The sequence below is a fragment of the Erinaceus europaeus genome, chromosome 9 (assembly GCF_950295315.1).
Source record: "Erinaceus europaeus chromosome 9, mEriEur2.1, whole genome shotgun sequence".
NCBI classification, from domain to species: Eukaryota; Metazoa; Chordata; class Mammalia; order Eulipotyphla; family Erinaceidae; genus Erinaceus; species Erinaceus europaeus.
In genome coordinates this window covers 118,682,017-118,701,782 of record NC_080170.1, presented here as the reverse complement: position 1 = coordinate 118,701,782, position 19,766 = coordinate 118,682,017, and the positions used below count along the sequence as shown (strand labels likewise).

The following is a 19,766-nucleotide window of genomic DNA, read 5'->3' as shown; positions in this document are numbered from 1 at the left end:
TCTCCAGGACAAATCTTCTCAAACTTTTTTTTTTTTTTTGGTGTGTGTGTGTGTGTGTGTGTGTGTGTGTGTGTGTGTGTGTGTTACCGGGACTTAACACACGAAGTAAATCGGCGGCGGCCCTCGCCCCATTTCACCTTGTTACGTTGTTCAGGATATGTACAACTTCACTGGGCCAGGGCTTCTTTTCTTTTTTCTCTATTCCTTCCTTTTCTTATTGAGGTAGAGAGAAACGGGCTGCGCAGCACTGCTTCACTACTGAGAGGCCCCTTCCCCTGCGGCCCCATGTGGTGTGGCCTTTCAGCCTACTGCATCAGTCTCCCCACACTTCACAGACTTTGACTCTTAAACTTGTAGTTGTTGAGGACCACAGAGCTTGTCTAGCTGTGGGTTGTATCTATCAATCATGATCACATTAGGGAGTCATTAAATAGACCAGTAAACACGTTACTTGTATCATAAATGACATTTTAATGAAAATGCATTTCTAAGAAGAGAACATTTAGAAGAGTGGTGTGTTACATTTTCGCAGATTTTGTTTAAATTTCTTTAATAGCGCATAGCTTCTTCTGTTTCTTCAGTCTCCTGCAAATCACCCTTGCAAAACTGTCCTGTACACTTGTGAGAAGATGAATGAAAAGGGCTAACAGTGTCTCAGTATTAATATGCAAACCAGTTTAACCTCAGAGACCAGTGACAGAAACTCTCCCCCCCCCCCCCCCCCCCCCCGTCCCTGGAATTTTTTTTCAGAACTGGAATGCTGAGGTTGGTGCACATATAGTGCTACTTCGAGATATCCAACAAAAAATGGGGTAGTTTTATATTTTTAGTCTTTACAAGCAAACAAGTGAAATTATAGATACTTGGTGTGTGTGAGAGAGAGAGAGAGACTTGGTGTGCTTACCCAGTAGGCTATGGGTTCTATTGATTACTAGGTGTGATTGCTAGAATTCTAGACTATATGTGAAGTTACCGTGTTTTTAAACCTGTGGTACACTCTTACTGTTCTTAGTCAATGCTTTTTTTTTTTTTTTAAAGATTCATCTAAAAAGTGGGCAAAGAATTAAAACAAAGTTCTCACTGTGGAAGAGATGTAGAGGACTGTGACAGCGGGTCAAGCAAAATTGGTGGTTCCTTTTGTCTCGTTTGACCTTTGTACTCTTGAGATATTTTAGAAGTTAGTCATTTCCCTGCTTCCCCCGCCCCACCTCCCAGTGCTTGGCTCAGTCAGGTCTTATGGTGGTGCTGGGGATTGAACCTGGGACCTTCAGTGCCTGAAAGTCTTTTTGCAGAACCATTCTCTTCTCAGCCTTCTGCTGTTTCTTGGTTTTTAGAGAATTGTTATCTCCCGTAAGAGTAGAGAGCTTTCATTATGGTGAGTGGAAAAACCCTGGAACTTTCTCTGACAGCATTTTTTGTGTTCTTGTTGAAGATTTTCCAGCTTGTCTTTTTTTGGGGGGGGCATGTTTTAGAAAAACATAATGTGAACATATGTTAAGGACCTGACTCAGAGACATGGTAGTATCATCTTATAAATTTTGTAGAAACTACCTAGATTGTGTAGTGGTTATGCAAAAGACTTTTTTTTTTTTTTATTTACTGGATAGTGACAGAGAAATTGAGAGCAGAGGGGGAGACAGAGACACCTACAGCCCTGCTTCACCACTCTGAAGCTTTCCCCCTGCAGGTGGGGCCATGAACCTGGGTCCTTGCTCACTGTAATGTGTGCGCTTAACCAGGTACACCACCACCTGGCCCAAGACTTTTCATGTCTTAGGTTTTGAGGTTCTAGGTTCAATACCCAAACACTCCTGAGCCAGCGTCCTTGGGAAAAATAAAGCTCTATTGAGAAAGTGTATGTTTGTGGGGACTTTGTGTGTTTTTCTTTTGTTTCCACCAAATGAAAATTGTGGTATCCTTTCTTCTGCCATAGAGTACAAATGAATATAATTCACTTGAGCATTCCAGGTGACTTTCTGTAGGTAAATCTGTGCATTCAAACTGATTTTCAGTAGACAATGATCATGTGCAAGGGGGAAATTACAGAAATGATAAAGCTGTAATGTCTGATAAAGCTGTAATGTTTATAATATCTGATAAAGCTGTAATGTCTGTTAAGACGATGCTGCATCCTTTTAGCACAGTGATGAGCTAAGAGCAAGCGAGCAACTATCCTACTTAGAGTTGAAATTTTGAATGATTACGGATCTGTTCCCGTTGAGCCCCACAGCAAAGTGGAGTTGAAAACAGTTAATTGACTTTTAGCTTTTCTAGTACTTGAGTTTAGAGTAGGAGAAATGCCTACATTTGTGTGTTAATATTTATTTTCTTTATTGGGAGATTAATGTCTTAATATTTATTAAGAATCAACAGTATTGTTTTTTATTTACATTTGTTTATTTTTTAGAGAACTCGGTTTTACAAACAGCATCATAGCGCACTATAGCCCATTCACCTTCCTCTCGACCTAGTTACTGTTTGCACTGTTTGACTGTTTTTCACTGCTTTATACTTAGAACTCTTAATTGGTGATTCTGAAGACAAAGATACATAGAAACGTTGCAACTTTAGCAAGAAATCCAATCTTAACTCTGGAGTAAAGTTAAGAATTACAGACCAGAGGAGGGTAGATAACGTAATGGTTATGCAAAGAAGAAACTCTCTTGCCTGAGGCTCCAAAGTCCCAAACTCAGTCCTCTGCACCACCCTCAGCCAGAGCTGATCAGTGCTGGGGGGTGGGGAGAGGCACACACAGCAAGGTCTTAGTGGGAAGAGAGGTTAAAGGATGGCAGGGCTCAGTGAAGCGAGGAGGGTTGTGGGAGAACTGCAGCGTTTATCCTGGGGGGCTAGTGGGCACAGAACCATCTCACAAATCACTATTACAATAGTCTTTAAATAAATAAGTTAAAATAATTGAAAGGGAAGGCTTAAAGCGGAGGGTCACCCACGGAACTCTTTGAAGCTATATGTGTTTGACTAGCATTTTATGGGCTTAGTTATAATTGCCTGTGGTGTGGTCTATTTGACATCCAGGGCAAAGACCCCCCCCCCCCACACACACACACACACACACACACACTGCTCTTCCTCATTAATTTTTTTCCTTTCAGAAATAATCTTGAAATTGTCTGGGAAAGAAACATGAACGTTATGCCAGTTACAAATATTACAGTGGAAAAATGGTTGATTTATTATTTTTAAGTTATTAGTACTTTTAAAAGATTTATTTTCCCTTTTCTTGCCCTTGTTGTTTAACATTGTTGTGGTTATTGATGTCGTCGTCATTGGATAGGACAGAGAGAAATGGAGAGAGATGGGGAAGACAGAGAGGGGCAGAGAAAGAGACACCTGCAGACCTGCTTCACCGCCTCTGAAGCGTCTCCGCTGTAGGTGTGGAGCCGGGGGCTCGAACCGGGATCCTTACACTGGTCCTTGCGCTTTGTGCCACCTGCAATTAACCCGCTGCGCCACCGCCTGACTCCCAATACTTTTGGAAATTTGATCTGTGGGTTGTACTGTCCTGTCGAGCAGTTCCAGACAGTCCACCTGCTTGCTGCGCTGGGGTGCTAGGGAGTGCTGTTCCTTAAAGGAGAGCTGGTGCCGGGGTCCTGTGCTGTCCATGCTGCATCTGTATGCACTTTACTGGGATATCCCACTGTATTTCCTTGTTAGGACTTTGTCAGGCCTGCAGTACCTTGCTCTGAAGAGACCCGTGTACTGCACTTTTCGGGAATGTGCCTTTGAGCCTTTCGAAAGCAGGTGTAATATTCCTTGGACTTGAACGGCCACTTGAGTTAAGATATGTAGTGATATATCATTACTTGAGGAAGGACAGCAAACCTTGGGTTTCATTCAGTACTGTTTAAATCCTTATAAATACTTCTTACCAGTTTTCAGTTGAATAAATGTAGAAGCATTTTTTTTTTCCCTCCAGGGTTATTGCTGGGCTTGGTGCCTGCACCATGAATCCACCGCTCCTGGAGGCCATTTTTTCCCCTTTTTGTTGCCCTAGTTGTTGCAGCCTCATTGCGGTCATTATTGCCATTGTTGACGTTGCTTTGTTGTTGGATAGGACAGAGAGAAATGGAGAGAGGAGGGGAAGACAGAGAGAGAGGGGAGAGAAAGATAGACACCTGCAGAACTGCTTCACCGCCCGCGAAGCGACTCCCCTGCAGGTGGGGAGCCAGAGGCTCGAACCGGGATCCTTACGCCGGTCCCTGCGCTTTGCGCCACATGCGCTTAACCCACTGCGCCACCGCCCCACTCCCAGAAGCATGTTTTTAGAGCTAGGTTTTTAAAATAGTGAGAGAGAAATGTCCAGAAGAAGGCAAAGTCATGGAGACTATTTATAATAGATTATTTGGGAAGGTGAGGGGAATATTTTTAAATAATGTTGATGATTATATGACAGTATAGCAAACACCATGTAACTTGAGCTTTAAAGAGGTAAGTTTCCCGATCTGTGAGTTCTCCTGAATCTGTAAATGTGAAGTGGTAGGTTGTGGCCATCACTTTTATTGTTTTGTTGTTTGATCTGCTTTTTGGTAAGTTGAGAGAAAATATTAGCTGCCAAGTAGCTGTGTGAATTGTTTTGTTGATCTTGAATTTGAAGATTATTCAAAAACTAGCTTTAGTTTTTACATGCTATTTTAAGAAGTAATGCAGTGGGGAGGGACAAGCTCAAGGGAAAGACTGGAAAGAATCCTGCACTCGCTTACTAAATAGCCACCAGCTGCTGGCTTCCGGGTAGTTGGGTTACATGTGTCTGAAATTGTTCAAGTGGGCAGTGGGACAGGGCTATCAGCAACTTGGTGGGCTTCTGTACAGTCTGAGAGGTGAAGTTGTATCTCCTAAAAGACACAGTCTTGTAAACCAGCTTGAGCTGATTAAAAAAATAAATCAATACTGAAAAGTAAGGAAACTCTGGGTGTTACTGAGGTCACAGTATAAGAGGCAGCCTCTAGGTCTCACGTGGCTGTGCTGAAGTTTTCTGTCTAATGTGTGTTCGTGAAGAGGACTCGGTGGGTAACTTCTGACCGTTAGACTCACGGTAGCAAGTGGTCTGTCAAAATAATGGATATTTTTGGAAGGGCTTAGTAAAATTTAAGAATGAAGATAGGTAGATTGTTCTTTTTCCACAGCATTGTAGTGACTGCCGTCAAAGCATAAACCGAAGACATTCCTTGACTAACTTATATTCTCAGTTAAGATTTATAAAGATTTGCTTGTTAGAGAGGAGGAGGGAAGAGAAAATCTTCTGCACCGGAGTACTGCTTTGGCACGTGCAGTGCCACGGGATCTGACTTGGAATCTCATACTTGAGCTAGTTTTTTAACTGATAAGGGTTTTGTAAGTGCTAACATTTCAGATGTTAATTGCATGCTTGGCTTTGGTCAGTCATCACAACATTATGGGAATAGGTGGGCATAAATAAAATATGCACATGGGATTCATATTTTTGCGGCCAGGGTTTTGCCATCTGCACAGTTCCACTGCTCTCTGCAAACTCTTAGATCTAGGATGAGAGGATGGGGAGATAGCATCATGGCCGTGCAAATGACTTCACGCCTGAGGCCACTAAGTCCCGGGTTCAGTTCCCTGTGCCTTCCTTTGTAAGCCAGAACTGAGCTCTGTCGAAGGGAGGAAGGGAAGGAAATAGGGTGAGAGGTAGACGAGATGCCACAGCACAGCAGCACCACTCAAGAAGCTTCTTCAGTTTTGCGGGATGTTCTCCTGCTGTCGCTTGAGGCTCAAATTCAAATCCTCATGTAGCAGAGTGAGGTGCTGTATAGGCTGAGCTATCTCCTAGCCCAAATATGGGATACTTTTTCTACGTAAATGTCTTTTGTGTCCTGGAACGTTTTTGTTTTTTGCTTGTTTGTTTTTGCTTTCCCCCCTTTTGTTGCCTTTGTTGTTGTTGTTATTGTTATTGATGTCATCCTTGTTGGATAGGACAGAGAGAAATCGAGAGAAGAGGGGGGAAAGACACCTGCAGACCTGCTTCTCTGTCTGTGAAGGGACTCCCGTGCAGGTGGGGAGCTGGGGGCTCGAACCGGATCCTTATGCCGGTCCTTGCACTTTGTGCCACGTGCGCTTAACCCGCTGCACTAATGCCCAACCCCATGGGACAGTTTTCTAGTGAGGCACAGTAAGTTATTTTGTGTCATAAGTGGCTGGGTAAGTTTCCTGTCAGATTAAACCCCAGCACCACATAACAAGTGCTGTAGCACCAGAGGAAGGACACTAGTACTGTGGTGGCTCTCCATCTCTTGGTCTCTATTTGAATGAAAAAGCAGCCCAGAGCTGTGAGATTGTGTATGTGCTCGGCCCTTGTCCACTAAAATAAGAGGGGATAGGGAGGGTGCTGAGTTTGAGTTCTGGCTTGTGAACTAGCACAGTAGTGCAGGGACTTGAATTAAAATACTTGGCATTTCCTAAATCACCTCCTGCCCTATTTCCTGAGCAAGTGGAAATAAAGTTGAAAATTGTATTTCATTGAGTCAAGAAGGAGGTAAGGAATAAAAAATGCCTTCTTGTTGTAAACTGGAATTGAAAAGGTTAAAAAGCCTTAATTAAAAAGTGAAAAGTTTGGGGGAGCAGGGTGTAGGGCACCCACCACCTTACTGTGTGAGAAGCCTGGTGCAGCGTGTCCTGGAGCAGCGCTGGGGCGCCTTTCCCTTCCTGTCCGAAAATGTTGGGAAATAGTGGAATCACTCTGACTCAAAGTCCTGTCGTGGAAAACGGGATGAGAAGAAAATGTCACAGGAGTTATGAAGGTGTGCGTTTGTGACAGACACCCTGACGCCACGCCGGAAAAGTGAAGTTTCAGTGAGGCACAGACCCTTAAAATGGTAGGGAAAGAGCCAGCCAGGGTGTGCTTGAACGACCAATTCATCCCAAGTTCCCTTAGAACCCAGTGATAACAGCAGTCAATCCTGTGTACAAAGTTTGAGCTCGTGCTTGCTCTGTTTGCGAGTTGGATTTCTTCATGTGCATAGAGCTGTGATTTGCTCACCCCAGAGTAACTATATTGAGTATTAACTGCGTATATGCGCTGTGTGTGTGTGTGTGTGTGTGTGTGTGTGTGTCTGTCTGTCTGTCTGTCTGTCTGTCGGTCGTGGTTTCTCTACATTCTGGAGCCGGGGAAATTTGTGGGAGAATACAGTGAGGTTTGAAAGTTAGGAAAAGTTACGTGTAGATTTTTTTCTTAACTCTCCAAATTGGAGAATTTAGTGTGCAACTTTTACTTGTAGCTTGTGAGGTGTCTGACTTGAAATCTCTACACATCTGAAGGGTGGATTTTGTGCAGAAATGAATGTGATAGTTCACAGTGTTTAAGAAGTCTGCCCAGAGTGGTGAAATAATACATGCGCCAGACCTTAGCGGAAGGAGGAACCGACCTCGAGTGCTCAGTGGGAGCAGAAAAAGTCCAGTTTTCTTAGAAATGTGATGCCAGAACTGTCAGGGGACAGAGATGAGGTTTCTACGGAGTAGATGGTGTCCCCTTAACGAAAGGGATTCTTTCCTTTTCTCCACCCCCTCCCCATTTGTTCCCAGGGTGGCACCACTAGGCCAGCACTTGCAGATAGAGACGGAGACAGAGGGAGAGCTAGGGCAGTGTGTTCCCAGGTGAGGGATGCTTTCCCTTTTAAAACATTTATTTCCTTATGAGAGAGAGGAAGAGAGCCCAAAGCAGTGTTCAGTTCTGACTTAGCATAGTGCCAAGAAGCGAGCCTAGGACTCCGGAGACCTCAGGCACAGAAGTCATGCGTAACTGCTGGTGCTGCCTCCCTGGCCTTAGGGGATGCTTTCTGTAATCCATTTACCTACCAGAAGTATATGTAAGACTGGTTTCCCAGATTTGGACTTTATATCCACAGGGCTTTAGTTATTGTACATTTTAAAGAAATACATTTTTACTGAAGATTCAAGAAATATCTTGTATTAGATAGCTTTCTGGAAGTGGAATTATTGTTTCAGATATATAGGCATTTTTAATTCTTGGCAGACAGGGGGCTTTCTGCTTACCACAAACTGCCCAGCTTTAAGAAGACAGTAGCTCAAAAAGACTCGACCTTTCCAACAGCCCAGTATATGAAAGGCCCTGATAGGACTTAGTGAACTGGTAGTAGGCTGGGTGGTAGCATGACCTGCGTTCAGCTTGCAAGGGAAAGGCTTTGCTAGAGGTGAAACTGCTTCTCCCACTTCCCTCTGTGTTTATATCCAATAAAGAAAGAAATTATATATATACATATATATATATATATATATATATATATATATATATATGTATATATATGAAAACTGGGAATTTCTCCTTACTTAGTTATCCTAGCATTTAGATTTCTTTGGTTATCATTATTGTTGGGGCTTCACTAGACTGGGCTGATTTCTCCAGAGACAGAAAACACAGCTCTGCAGCTTGACCATTGTTCACCCTGATGGCAGACAGGTGCTGTCCCAGGTGAGCTGTCTTGCCAACCTACAATTAAATGTTTATGGAATTGTCTTTAAGTTGTAACTAGTTGAATAAAAAATCTTTTTGGAAAACATAATTTTAAAGGGCCCCCCTCCCCCAGTTAGTTACTTTTGTTAAGAGATTTGGTGTGTGCCCCCTTTTTTTAAAAGTATTTATTACTAGGGAGTCAGGTGGTAGCGCAGCAGGTTAAGCGCAGGTGGCATAAAGCGCCAGTACCCGTGTAAGGATCCTAGTTTCAGCCCCCAGCTCCCCACCTGCAGGGGAGTTGCTTCATAGGTAGTGAAACAGGTCTGCAGGTGTCACTATCTTTCTTTCCCCCCCTCTGTCTTCCCTTCCTCTTTCTATTTCTGTCTTATCCAACAACGACAACATCAATAACAATAATAACTACAAGGGCAACAAAAGGGAATAAATAAATATTTAAAAAGTAATTATAAAAAAGTAGTTATTACTAGTAAGCGTTAGAGTTAATGTTGATTGTAAGTCCTGATTGGGCTAAAGCCAGTCCTATATAATTATAAGGAAGAAAAGATAGAAGTATCTCATTGAAGGAGATTCTGAAATGAAATATTGCTTGAGCCTGTGTGGGGGGGGATTTTTATTTTTGCCACCTGGGGTATAGCTGGGCCTCAGTGCCTGTCCTGCTCTACTGTTCCTGGCCGGTTCTTAAGAGAGGGTGAGAGAAATAACAGATCGGGGGAATATCTGCGGCCCTGCTCTCCTGTTAGCAGAGCTTTCACCCTGCAGGTAGGCATTGGGGACTTGAACCCTGGTACTTGAGCACACTAATGTGCCCCCTACAGGATGCACCGCCACCCAGCCCTTGGCTTCATTGCCCTGATGACTCAGTTTCAAGAAATAAGGAAAAGACATATTCTGAAATCATAGATTTAATGTCAGTAACTTTTTATATCTGCTACTTTTGTCAGACAACTAAATTTATGAATTTCTAGTCACTCAGCCAGAGTAAATTTGCTAGCAATGTATAACAAACTAAATCAAACTTTTCTGTCTTGTTTCTTAACCAGAGCTCTGCCTTTATTACTTGTTGATCTTTTTTTTTTTTTTTTACCAGACCACTACTCAATTCTAGCTTATATTGGTGCTAAGGATTGAATTTGGGACCACTGGGACCTGAGACATGAAAGTGCTTTTTCCATAACCACGTTGCTATCTCTACAGCCCATATGTGCCTCTGTATTGGTGCTGAGTCTTGAACCGGAAACCTCCAAAGCTTCAAACATCAGCCTTTTGGCACTAAACTTTTCACTTTTACTGTGTTTTGACCCATGAATTATAAAACAATATTTTGCAATGATCATTATTTGGCTTAATTTCATCATGAAAAATATAGTCAGGATGAAACTATTAATTAATTTTTGTCAGAGCACTGCTCAGCTCTCGTTTATGGTAGTGTGGAAGATTGAACCTTGTTGGACCTGGGGTCTCGGGTGTGCCAGTCAGTCTACATAACCTTTGTGCTAGCTCCACTGCCATATGGAATACATCTTAGCAGAGTGACAGTGCCAAAAGAACATTAGATAAGATGATCTAATGCAAGTAAATATGTCCTGTTCTTTTTAATTTGGGGGGGCGGGCGGGCGGTGTGGAGTTGTAGGAAGGTCATGGATAGTGGCTTTGGGGAACGTAATAGCTAATTAGGATAGCTGCTGCGCCAGGTAGCAGAACATGCTCTCCAGACTACCTGGTCAGTTACAAAGGCCTGTCTAAAGCCCACATCAACCAGTGTGCGGATTGAAATTATTCTGGTATTAGTGATTTTAGCAGCATGCTGTAAGACTACAAGATGCCAGGGGTATGGCTTCACACACATAAACACAACCCCCCTCTACCAAAGTTCTGTCTTCTCTCCCCCCCCCCCCCCATAGTTCTCACAAAGTCAAGGGACTGTTTGGCTGTAATTGTTTGTTTTCCAAGTTAATTTCCTTTAGTCATCTGTACTCCATCTGGTAGTTGTACTTCACCTCTCTTATTTTACTTAGCCATAATCACCTCCGATTCCATCCAAGTCATTCCCAATGAAGATTTGAGACACCAGTGAAAACCGTCTGAGAGGTTCAGATGATGATAGATATGAGTTAAACATTTAAAAAAAATAACGTCCCCACATACCTACATTCTGACTCCTAAACCCTATAGCTGTGAGACCTTACATGGCGGAAGAGCTTTTCCAGATGTGGGGAAGTCAAAGATGTTGATAGGTTGGTTATTCTACATTACTCAGATAAACCCATTTTAATCTCAAGGGTGCCTGTCAGATAGGCAGGAGAGTTGAGAGAAATGATATACAGTGGAAGAAGTCTTGGAGAAGAGGAGATAATGATTACAAGGCTGGCTTTAAAGATGGAGCTAAATGAACGTGGGCACCTTGAGGAAGCTAGGAAAGTTGAGGAGTAGTTGCTGCCCAAGAGCCTCGAGAAGGAAAGCGGCCCTGCCAGTCTGTTAGACTGGTGGCAGTCTGACCTCCAAAACAATTGGTTTTTTCTAAGTATGTTTCTGTGGAAATAAAAGGCTCTGAGGCTCTTAAGTCCCAGGTTCAATTCTCACACCTAAGCCATAGCTGGCTCTTAAGTCCCAGGTTCAATTCTCACACCTAAGCCATAGCTGATCAGAGCTCCGGTAGAGTTGTCTCATAAAGAAGGGTTAGTTTGTGTACTGTGGGGCGGGGGTAGATAGCATAATGGTTATACAAAAAGACTCATGCCTGAGGCTCCAAAGTCCCAATCTCCTGCCCCACCATAAACCAGAGCTGCCTTTGGTTTAAAAAAAAAAAAAAAAAAAGATTTAGAAAGAGAGGAGGCATTGCAGTGCTGGCATGAGAAGCCAGAGGTTGAACTGGGACTGAATGCTACCAGGCCACCTCCTGGGTTATGACATTTTTAAAATATTTTTTTATTTATTTTCCCATTTGTTGCCCTTTTTTTTTTATTGTTGTAGTTATTACTGCTGTTGTTGTCGTCGTTGGATAGGACAGAGAGATGGGGAAGACGGGGAGAGAAAGACAGACACCTTCAGACCTGCTTCACCGCCTGTGAAGCGACTCCCCTGCAGGTGGGGAGCCGGGGACTTGAACCGGGATCCTTAAGCAGGTCCTTGTGCTTTGCGCCATGTGTGCTTGATCCGCTGCGCCACCGCCCGACTCCCGACATTTTTTATTTTTTAAGCCACTAGACCACTTCTTACAGCTAGCTAATGATAGAGCTAAGGCTTCCCAGGCTGATGATTGGTCCTTTCTGATGATCATTACTGCCATAGGAGTTTATTTTAAAAAATTCAGCAAGTAAATTCAATGGTAGATGACCATAAGATAAGCTTCCAGGAGATTCCTCAGCCAGTGTTGGGGTCACAGTGGTTCTTTTTATTTCAGATTATTAAATTGCACTTTGTTCTACATCCAGGTGGAGAGTCAGCACATTGCCTTCAACTTACACTTGGCTGGACACACACATTTCATCTCTTGTGCGGCTTGCTTGTTTGTTTATTTTAATCTGAGTCCAAACTCATGTAACCATTACATTTAAGTGTGTGTGGTTTTTGTTTTATTACATTTTTTTTTATTTAGCTATATGGTCACTACTGTCTTCAATATCGGCGTGCTATTCCTGTGGTTTATTTTGTATAGTACTTTCTAGAAAGAGCTTGAGTTTTGGAAAATGGCATGAAATTATTTTTTTATATATTTTATTTTTCCCTTTTGTTGCCCTTGTTTTTAATTATTGTTATTGATGTCGTCCTTGTTGGACAGGACAGAGAAATGGAGAGAGGAGGGGGGGAAAGAAAGAGAGACACCTGCTTCACTGCCTGTGAAGCGACTCCCCTGCTGGTGGGGAGCCGGGGCTCGAACAAGGATTCTTAAGCTGGTCCTTGCACTTTGTGCCACATGTGCTTGACCCGCTGGACTCCCATGAAATTACTTCTGTATGACTGAGTGAGTAGATTCTTGAACCTCTGTGGCTCAGTGTTCTCGTCTACAAAGTATAATAGCTACTCTTCTTTTATATGACAGAGAAACAGGGAGAGCGCCACCTACAGCGCTGTTTGAAATGCTCATAAAGCTTCCTTCCCCTCTCCAGGTGGGGACTTGAACCTGGGTTCATGTGCATGATGATTCAGTCCCATAATATCTACTTTGTTATACTAGTTGTTTTGTTTTTGCCTCCAGGGTTATCACTGGGACTGCCTGCACTATGAATCCACTGCTCTTGGAGGATATTTTTCCCATTTTGTTGCCCTTGTTGGGTGTTGTCATAGCTGTTTTTGTTGTTGGATAGGACAGAGAAATCCAGTGAGATGGGGAAGACAAAGAGGAGGAGAGAAAGATAGACGCCTGCAGACCTACTGCGCTACTGCCTGGCCCCAGTTGTTGGTATTTTTATCCAAATATGCAATGTCAGTACACAAAGTTACATCAAAATGTATGTGGCAGTAGAGTTTCTAGGTCTGAAGAGAATTTTTTTGCTTTGCTAAGTGAAATTGATGAGTTTGTACTTTTTTTCCTTTTCTTAAAGTATTAATGTATACCCTTTTGTTGCCCTTGCTTTTATTGTTGTAGTTGTTGTTGGATAGGACAGAGAGAAATGGAGAGAGCAGGGGAGGACAGAGAAGGGGAAAGATAGACACCTGCTGACCTGCTTCCGCCTTTGAAGCGACTTCCCTGCAGGTGGGGTGCCGAGGGCTCGAACCAGGACCCTTACGCTGGACCTTGCACTTTGCGCCTTGTGCGCTTAACCCTCTGCGCTACTGTCCGACTCCCGATGAGTTTGTACTTTGAAGAAGACAAAATATTAACAACAACCATAGTTTCTTTTTTTTTCGTATTTATTGCTGAATAAAAACAAATTGAGAGGAGAGGGGGGAGATCGAGAGGAAAAGAGACAGAGAGATACCTGCAGCCCTGCCTCACCACCATGGAGCTTTCCCCTGCAGGTGGGGACCAGGGGATTGAACTCAGGTCCTTGTGCACTGTAATGTGTGCATTTAACCAGGTGTGCCACTGCCTGACCCCTCTCATTGAGCTTAAAGATAGTTTTAATTGCTTGAGTTGAAAACTCTCTGTAGTGTTTTCTTTGTAAATATATGCAACCCAAATTTACAGCTTGAAGATAAAAAAAGAGGGCAGGACTGGGGAAATCACCTTATGCAACAGATTTTCATGCTTGTGTCACTAGAGGTCCTGGGTTCAAACCTACTCCCTCCTGGTTCTGGGTTCAAACCTACTCCCTCCTAGTTCATCAGCACCAGCCTGCTTTACAAAAAGACCTTGGCATTTGAGATAGGATTACACTCAAGCAAGAGGTTCTGAGTTCAGCCCTGACCCCTCATGCGCCAGACTGATGCTCTGATTTTCGTGTGTGTGTGTGTGTGTGTGTGTGTGTGTGTGTGTGTGTGTTAGTGTAATTTGTTTAAGGTCATCTAAAAAATGTGATAGAGGTTTTTAAGGCTAGCATGTAAAAAATAGAATGCAGGTGGTCATCTGGGGAGCATTCAGACATGACTCTGACCTCATCCTGTCTAAACACAGCTTGCTGCTATTATGGATAGTTCTTGAGAGTGAAAAATTATTCCAGTTGCTTTCTTTTTTCTTCCTCATCTGCCACTCCCACCCCCGGGATTGCAACTGGAACCCTGGAGCCTCAGGCAGGCATGAGATCTTTGCATCATCTACTACTTAATCTGTTGAACTTTGGAAGCACTATTAGAAAGTAATGTCAGCCCAGGCAGTTCGTTGTCAAAGAGCTGAATGAATGAAGGGGGGGGGGGGCATACTGGGCTAAGGCACATGGCACGAAGCACAACCACCAGGAGAAGGATCCCGCTTTGAGCCCCTGGCTCCTCACCTGCAGGGGGGGCGCTTCACAAGCGGTCAAGCAGATCTGCAGGTGTCTCTCTCCCCCTGTCTGGATTGCTCTGTGTCCTATCCTGCAACAACAGTGATAATAACATCAACCGAATGAGGGGGGGGGGGGGAATGGCTGCAAGGAGCAGTGGATTTGTAGTGTGCCCCAGTGATAACCCTGGAGGCAAAAAAAAAAAGAAGAAAAAGAATAAACAAGATTTTGAGTTGATTAAGTTGTCACACTATATGAATGTGTCAGATGCTTTCACTATCTTTTTGTCTTCATTTGATATGGAGGGAAGTAGAGAGAGAGCTGTAGCACTGCTTTGCTGCTCCTAAAGTTTTCCCCCTGCAGGTGGGGGCCAAGGTCTTGAACCGAGATCCTTGTACATTGTATGTACCATGTGCGTGTAACCGGGTACATCTCCCTTACCCCCAGGTGTGTTAAATTTCTGGTATGTTTTGGTGTTCACTTGTGCGGCCCCCTTCGCTATAACACATCGGAGCTTTTGGCATGCCCTGAGCAGACGTGTGTTCTTGGTTTCCTTCTTAGTTAAAGTTCTCTTTCACCCATTCTTGTGCCTTTTATCCTATAATTTTTCAGTTTCTCACCTGGACTTCTCTTCGGTATTTCCGTTCCACAGTCTGCTCTCTCCAGGGATATTCAGTCAGATGCATTCTGTATCAGCATCACACTATATAGACAGCTTGATGTACTCGATATTTTGCCTGTATCCTTCTTTGTAGTATGGTCTCTTCATTAAAATATTCTCTGAATAACAGCTTGAGAAGGCATTCTCAACTTTGTTTATTCATAAGACTGGGTACACACATTCTCTCATGAATGTTTGCAAAGTGATGTATTGATATTTTGGGGGGTTGTTTTTGAGTTTTTTGGGGGTTTTTTTGAATAGAAATTAAGAGGGCTGGGGAGATAGTGTGAGAGAAACAGACACCTGCAGCATTGCTTCACCACTTGTGAAGCTTTCCCACCCTGCAGGTGGGGACTAGGGGCTTGAATCTGGCTCCTTGTGCACTGTAATGTGCTTACCCTGATGTGCCACCGCCTAGCCCCCAGGTTGAGGTTCTTTGTTTCTTTTGTTAATAAAATTTCAAGGATTACCATCTTATAATTAGTGAGCTTTCTCTTGGAGAACTCTTTATTGTGTAAATAAAATCATTATGATGGGGCAGGTGTAGATGGCATAATGGTTCTACAGACTGACTCTCATGCCTGAGGCTCCAAAGTCCCAGGTTTAATCCCCTGCACCACCATAAACCAGAGCTGAGCAGTGCTCTGGTAGTTAAAAGAAGAAGAAGAATTATGACCCTGGGAATGGTGGTGGCCGAGTCGCAGGTCTGCAGGTGGTGTCTTTCTCTCCCCTTCTCTGTCTTCCCCTCCTCTCCATTTCTCTCTGTCCTATCCAACAATGATGACATCAATAACTACAACAATGAAACAAGGGCAACAAAAGGGTAAACAAATAAATATTTTCAAAGAGAATTATGACCTTATTTTTAAAGAAAAAATTTGAAGCAAATTTCTGTATTAATCATGGTCCTCTCATTTTCTGTACTTGCTGTTTTGTATTTGTTACCAAGGAACACCCCTTAGCTCTGACCTGTGGTAGACACCGAACCTGGGAGCTCTTGCATGAAAATCCTTTGTGCTACTTGATCCACGACCCCTTTTTCTGAGTCATAATTTTTGTTGCTTATGTGCCTTTTTCCCTATTAGGTTGCCTGCTCCCAGCACCAATCCTGCCCCCCTTTTCCTCTGCACCACTATAAGCCAGAGCTGAGCAGTGCTTTAGGAGTGTGTGTGTGTGTGTGTGTGTGTCTACATCTGTCCCCTCAGTGAAGCTTTGTGATTTATTTCACTTCGACAGGTTATACACACAGACACACACATATATTTAATATATGTTCTATACATTAAGAACAGAGTCTTCTTTCAACAGTTGTAATAACTTCTTGGGAGATGATGAAGTTTAAAGGCAAATATCTTGCTTGTGTGTTTAAATCTCATGGCATTGCCTGATTGGTGGGTTTACTGTTGCAGTATTAAACGTCGTTTTTATTCGGACTAAATGAAGAAATTGTAAATTCTGCTTTTATAATAATAGCCTATTAAACTACTTGCCTGGTAAATGTGATTCTCCAAATTGTTTTATTATTTAGCCTCACAAATATAAATGAGATTTTTGGGTTAAAAATTGAGTCACTTTGCCACTGTAATTCCAGAAACATGTTTTTTTCTATTTGAATCATTTTTTAGTTCTCTAGTAAAGCTCTGTGATTTTTGTTGTTGTTGTTGTTGTTGTTAGGTTTTATAAATTCCTTAGTGTTTTCACTTTTACTTATTTTTTGGTAACCAAATTGTGAAAGTTAGTCCAAAAGTTTGCCGTTCTTTTACTTAGTAGATTTTACTTAGTATATTTCTAGAAGTAGGTTATTTATCTCTAATCTTACTCTTTTTGTTTGCCTTTTAAGCTCTTTTCACTTATGGATATGAAGCCTCCCATTTCTAGAGCCAAGATGATTCTTATCACAAAAGCTGCTATTAAAGCTATTAAGGTAAAAAGTAAGATATGTGAAATTCTAAAATGTTATGAAATGTGAACTCACATTTTGTAATTCAAGCCTGAATCAAAGTCACTAATCTCTTTTTGCTGAAGACTTAATTTTAGTAAATTTGTACTGTTGTGTGTGGGGGGTGTGTATATGTATATTTATGTTTTAATTTCTCAATTGAGGAATTAATGATTTACAGTCAACATTAAAAATAAATACAATAGTGTGTACATATGTAAGATTTCTCAATTTTCCACATAACATTTCAAACCCCACTGGGTCCTCCTTATATATTTTTAACCAGTTTTTTTTTCTTTCGCTATTTATATTGATATTTCCCTTTACATATTTTCCCAGCACTACTGAAGTGTAATTAACAAAAGTTTTTTAAGCTTCCTATGTTTAATTATTTGTTGAGAGTCTTATCAGTTGTTGACTGGATTAGTTTTCATGGGTCATTCAGTATTGACTTTTGAACCACTGTATTATAGAAAATATAGGGCTATGTAAACTAAACAGTAACTTTCTTTTCATTCTTTTCAGCTTTATAAGCATGTGGTACAAATAGTAGAAAAGTTCATCAAAAAGGTAACTATCCATTTCATGGACTCATTTCAGTCATAATCTGTATTGTGATTTACTTTGAAAACTATAATTTAGATGTCTGCTTGTAAGGACACTACAAAGAAGCTGTCATTGGAGCTTTTTTATAATTCCTTTTTTTTTTTTTTTTGTAATAATGCTGTTGGTGGAAGATTTTTGAGGTAAATAGGAATTTATATACTGGGCAGGATTCATCCTTCAACTGAATGCTGCCCTTCTGTTGTTTGCCCAACCTACTTGGTTGAACTTGTAACTCATCTTAAGAATATTTCAAACGTAAACGCTTTGTAAGGGTTTTTTTTCCGGTATTGCCCTACCCAGATCGTAATTAAACCATTTAGTTCTACAATTGTATGTTGGTTTATAAATGTGTTGAACCCAATCTCTGTCCTCTCCAGCCTGGAGTTTGTCATTTTGTGCATGTTAATGCGTCTGTAAACATTTCCCATTGGTGACTGTATGAGTACTAGCTGAGACATTGAATTCTGAGCTTAAATTCTTTATTTTTCCCTTTTATTGCCTTTGTTGTTGTTGTCATTGTTGCTGGATAGGACAGAGAAGTCGAGAGAGGAAGGGAAGACTGGGAGAGACACCTGCAGACGTGCTTCACCACCTGTGAAGCAAACCCCCTCCAAGTGGGGAGCCAGGGGCTCGAACCAGGATCTTGCACCATGTGCTCTTAATCTACTGCGGCTCCCTGGAAACTATTTCTTTACATGACTTACTCCCGTCATTTCCCTGGTTTTAAATATTTGAATTTTTGTAATTTGTGTCAGGACCTCCTGCCCGTCCAGTTTCACCAGCTTGGGCCCCTTTCACCTTCTTCAGATGGAGAGGCAGAGGGGTGCTGAAGCCCCCCTCTGGTGCCACCCTGCCTCACCTGCTATGCTAGGACCCCTGCACACGTGACGTGGCATGCGGCCAACCTGGCTCTCCTTCCAAGCCTTGACTTTCCGACTTTTTAAAAAATAACTTTACGGGAAACCAGGGGTGGCTTTGTATGAGAAAGACTGCATATATTTCAGTTGCCTTCCTAAGATAAATTTCAGTGATATTTTTCTTACATGAAATAGACTTTGGTGGTCCAGGAGGTGGCTCATTGGACTCTAAAAAAGAAAGAAATAGACTTTGCTTTCTAAATCATATCTCACAGTTTGTACCATCAAAAATGCATGCTGGCGTATGTTTCTTTAACTTCTTTTCTCTGTTGGGGAGGATTAGTGGTTTACAGTTGGCAGTAAAATACAGTAGTTGACCCATGTGTAAGGCTGCTATTTTCGCCATAACTCTCTAGACCCCCACCAAGGTCCTCCTTTGCCTGTTTCTTTATTTTTATCCTTCAACATGGATATTCCAAGAATGACATTCTTTTGTTACTGATAATGTACTTTAATATATTACTAACTTTTTTTTTCATTTTTAAATGTAAAAATTCCTTTTGAGCTAGATAAAATTGGAGACTAAAGTAGATTTGTGTGGAAGTGGCCTAGGAATTGGCAAAGTAATGTCACTGGAGAATTGTGTGGAAATAGAGAATCAAAGAAATGTAAGATGTTGTGTCTTAATTTTCAAGGGAATGAGAATTCTGTATGTTGTGGGAAATTTGACAAGCTAGCCAATGAGAGTACACGCTCAGCTACTTAATCAGATTGTAACTATTTTTGAATCAACTTTACATCTTTATTTTTGTAGTGTAAACCAGAATACAAAGTTCCAGGATTATATGTAATTGACTCAATTGTACGACAGTCTCGCCATCAGTTTGGAACTGATAAAGATGTTTTTGGGCCAAGATTCTCTAAAAACATAACTGCTACATTCCAATATTTATATCTTTGTCCATCTGAAGATAAGGTAAATGATGTCTAAGTTAAAACTTAAATTGTTTTGTTTCTGTTTGTTTTACTGAAGTTTATATTGGATATTCAAAGCCTATTAGCTGGGGAGGTCATTATTAACGATCTCTGTGAACTCTAAGCAAAAGCCAAGTTTTTCTTTCTGTATTCCTATATTTGTCTTATCTTTTGAAATCCTTCAGTAGTCATTCTTGAAATATGAAAGAAGGCACCTGGTTGAATGCACATATTACAGTGCACAGGGACCCAGGTTCAAGCCCCAAACCCCCACCTGCAGGGGGCTGCTTTGTAAGTGATGAAGCAGTGCTGCAAGTGTTTATCTCAGGTGGTTGCTCACCGCAGACGGAATGTATCAAAAATCACAATCTAATACGGGGAGATGGCGCAATGTTGTTCA

At 41.9% G+C, this 19,766-nt stretch overlaps 1 protein-coding gene across 5 annotated transcripts in view; it reads left to right on the top strand.

The window, feature by feature from the left end:
- Positions 1 to 19,766, top strand: part of SCAF4 (SR-related CTD associated factor 4) — a 56,825-nt gene that overhangs the window by 5,090 nt on the left and 31,969 nt on the right. For all 5 annotated transcript variants that reach the window (XM_060198622.1, XM_060198625.1, XM_060198623.1 and 2 more), the window contains exons 2-4: positions 16,830 to 16,913; positions 17,454 to 17,498; positions 19,206 to 19,367. In XM_060198622.1, the coding sequence (XP_060054605.1) occupies positions 16,830 to 16,913; positions 17,454 to 17,498; positions 19,206 to 19,367 (291 nt within the window). The remainder of the gene's footprint in view (positions 1 to 16,829; positions 16,914 to 17,453; positions 17,499 to 19,205; positions 19,368 to 19,766) is intronic.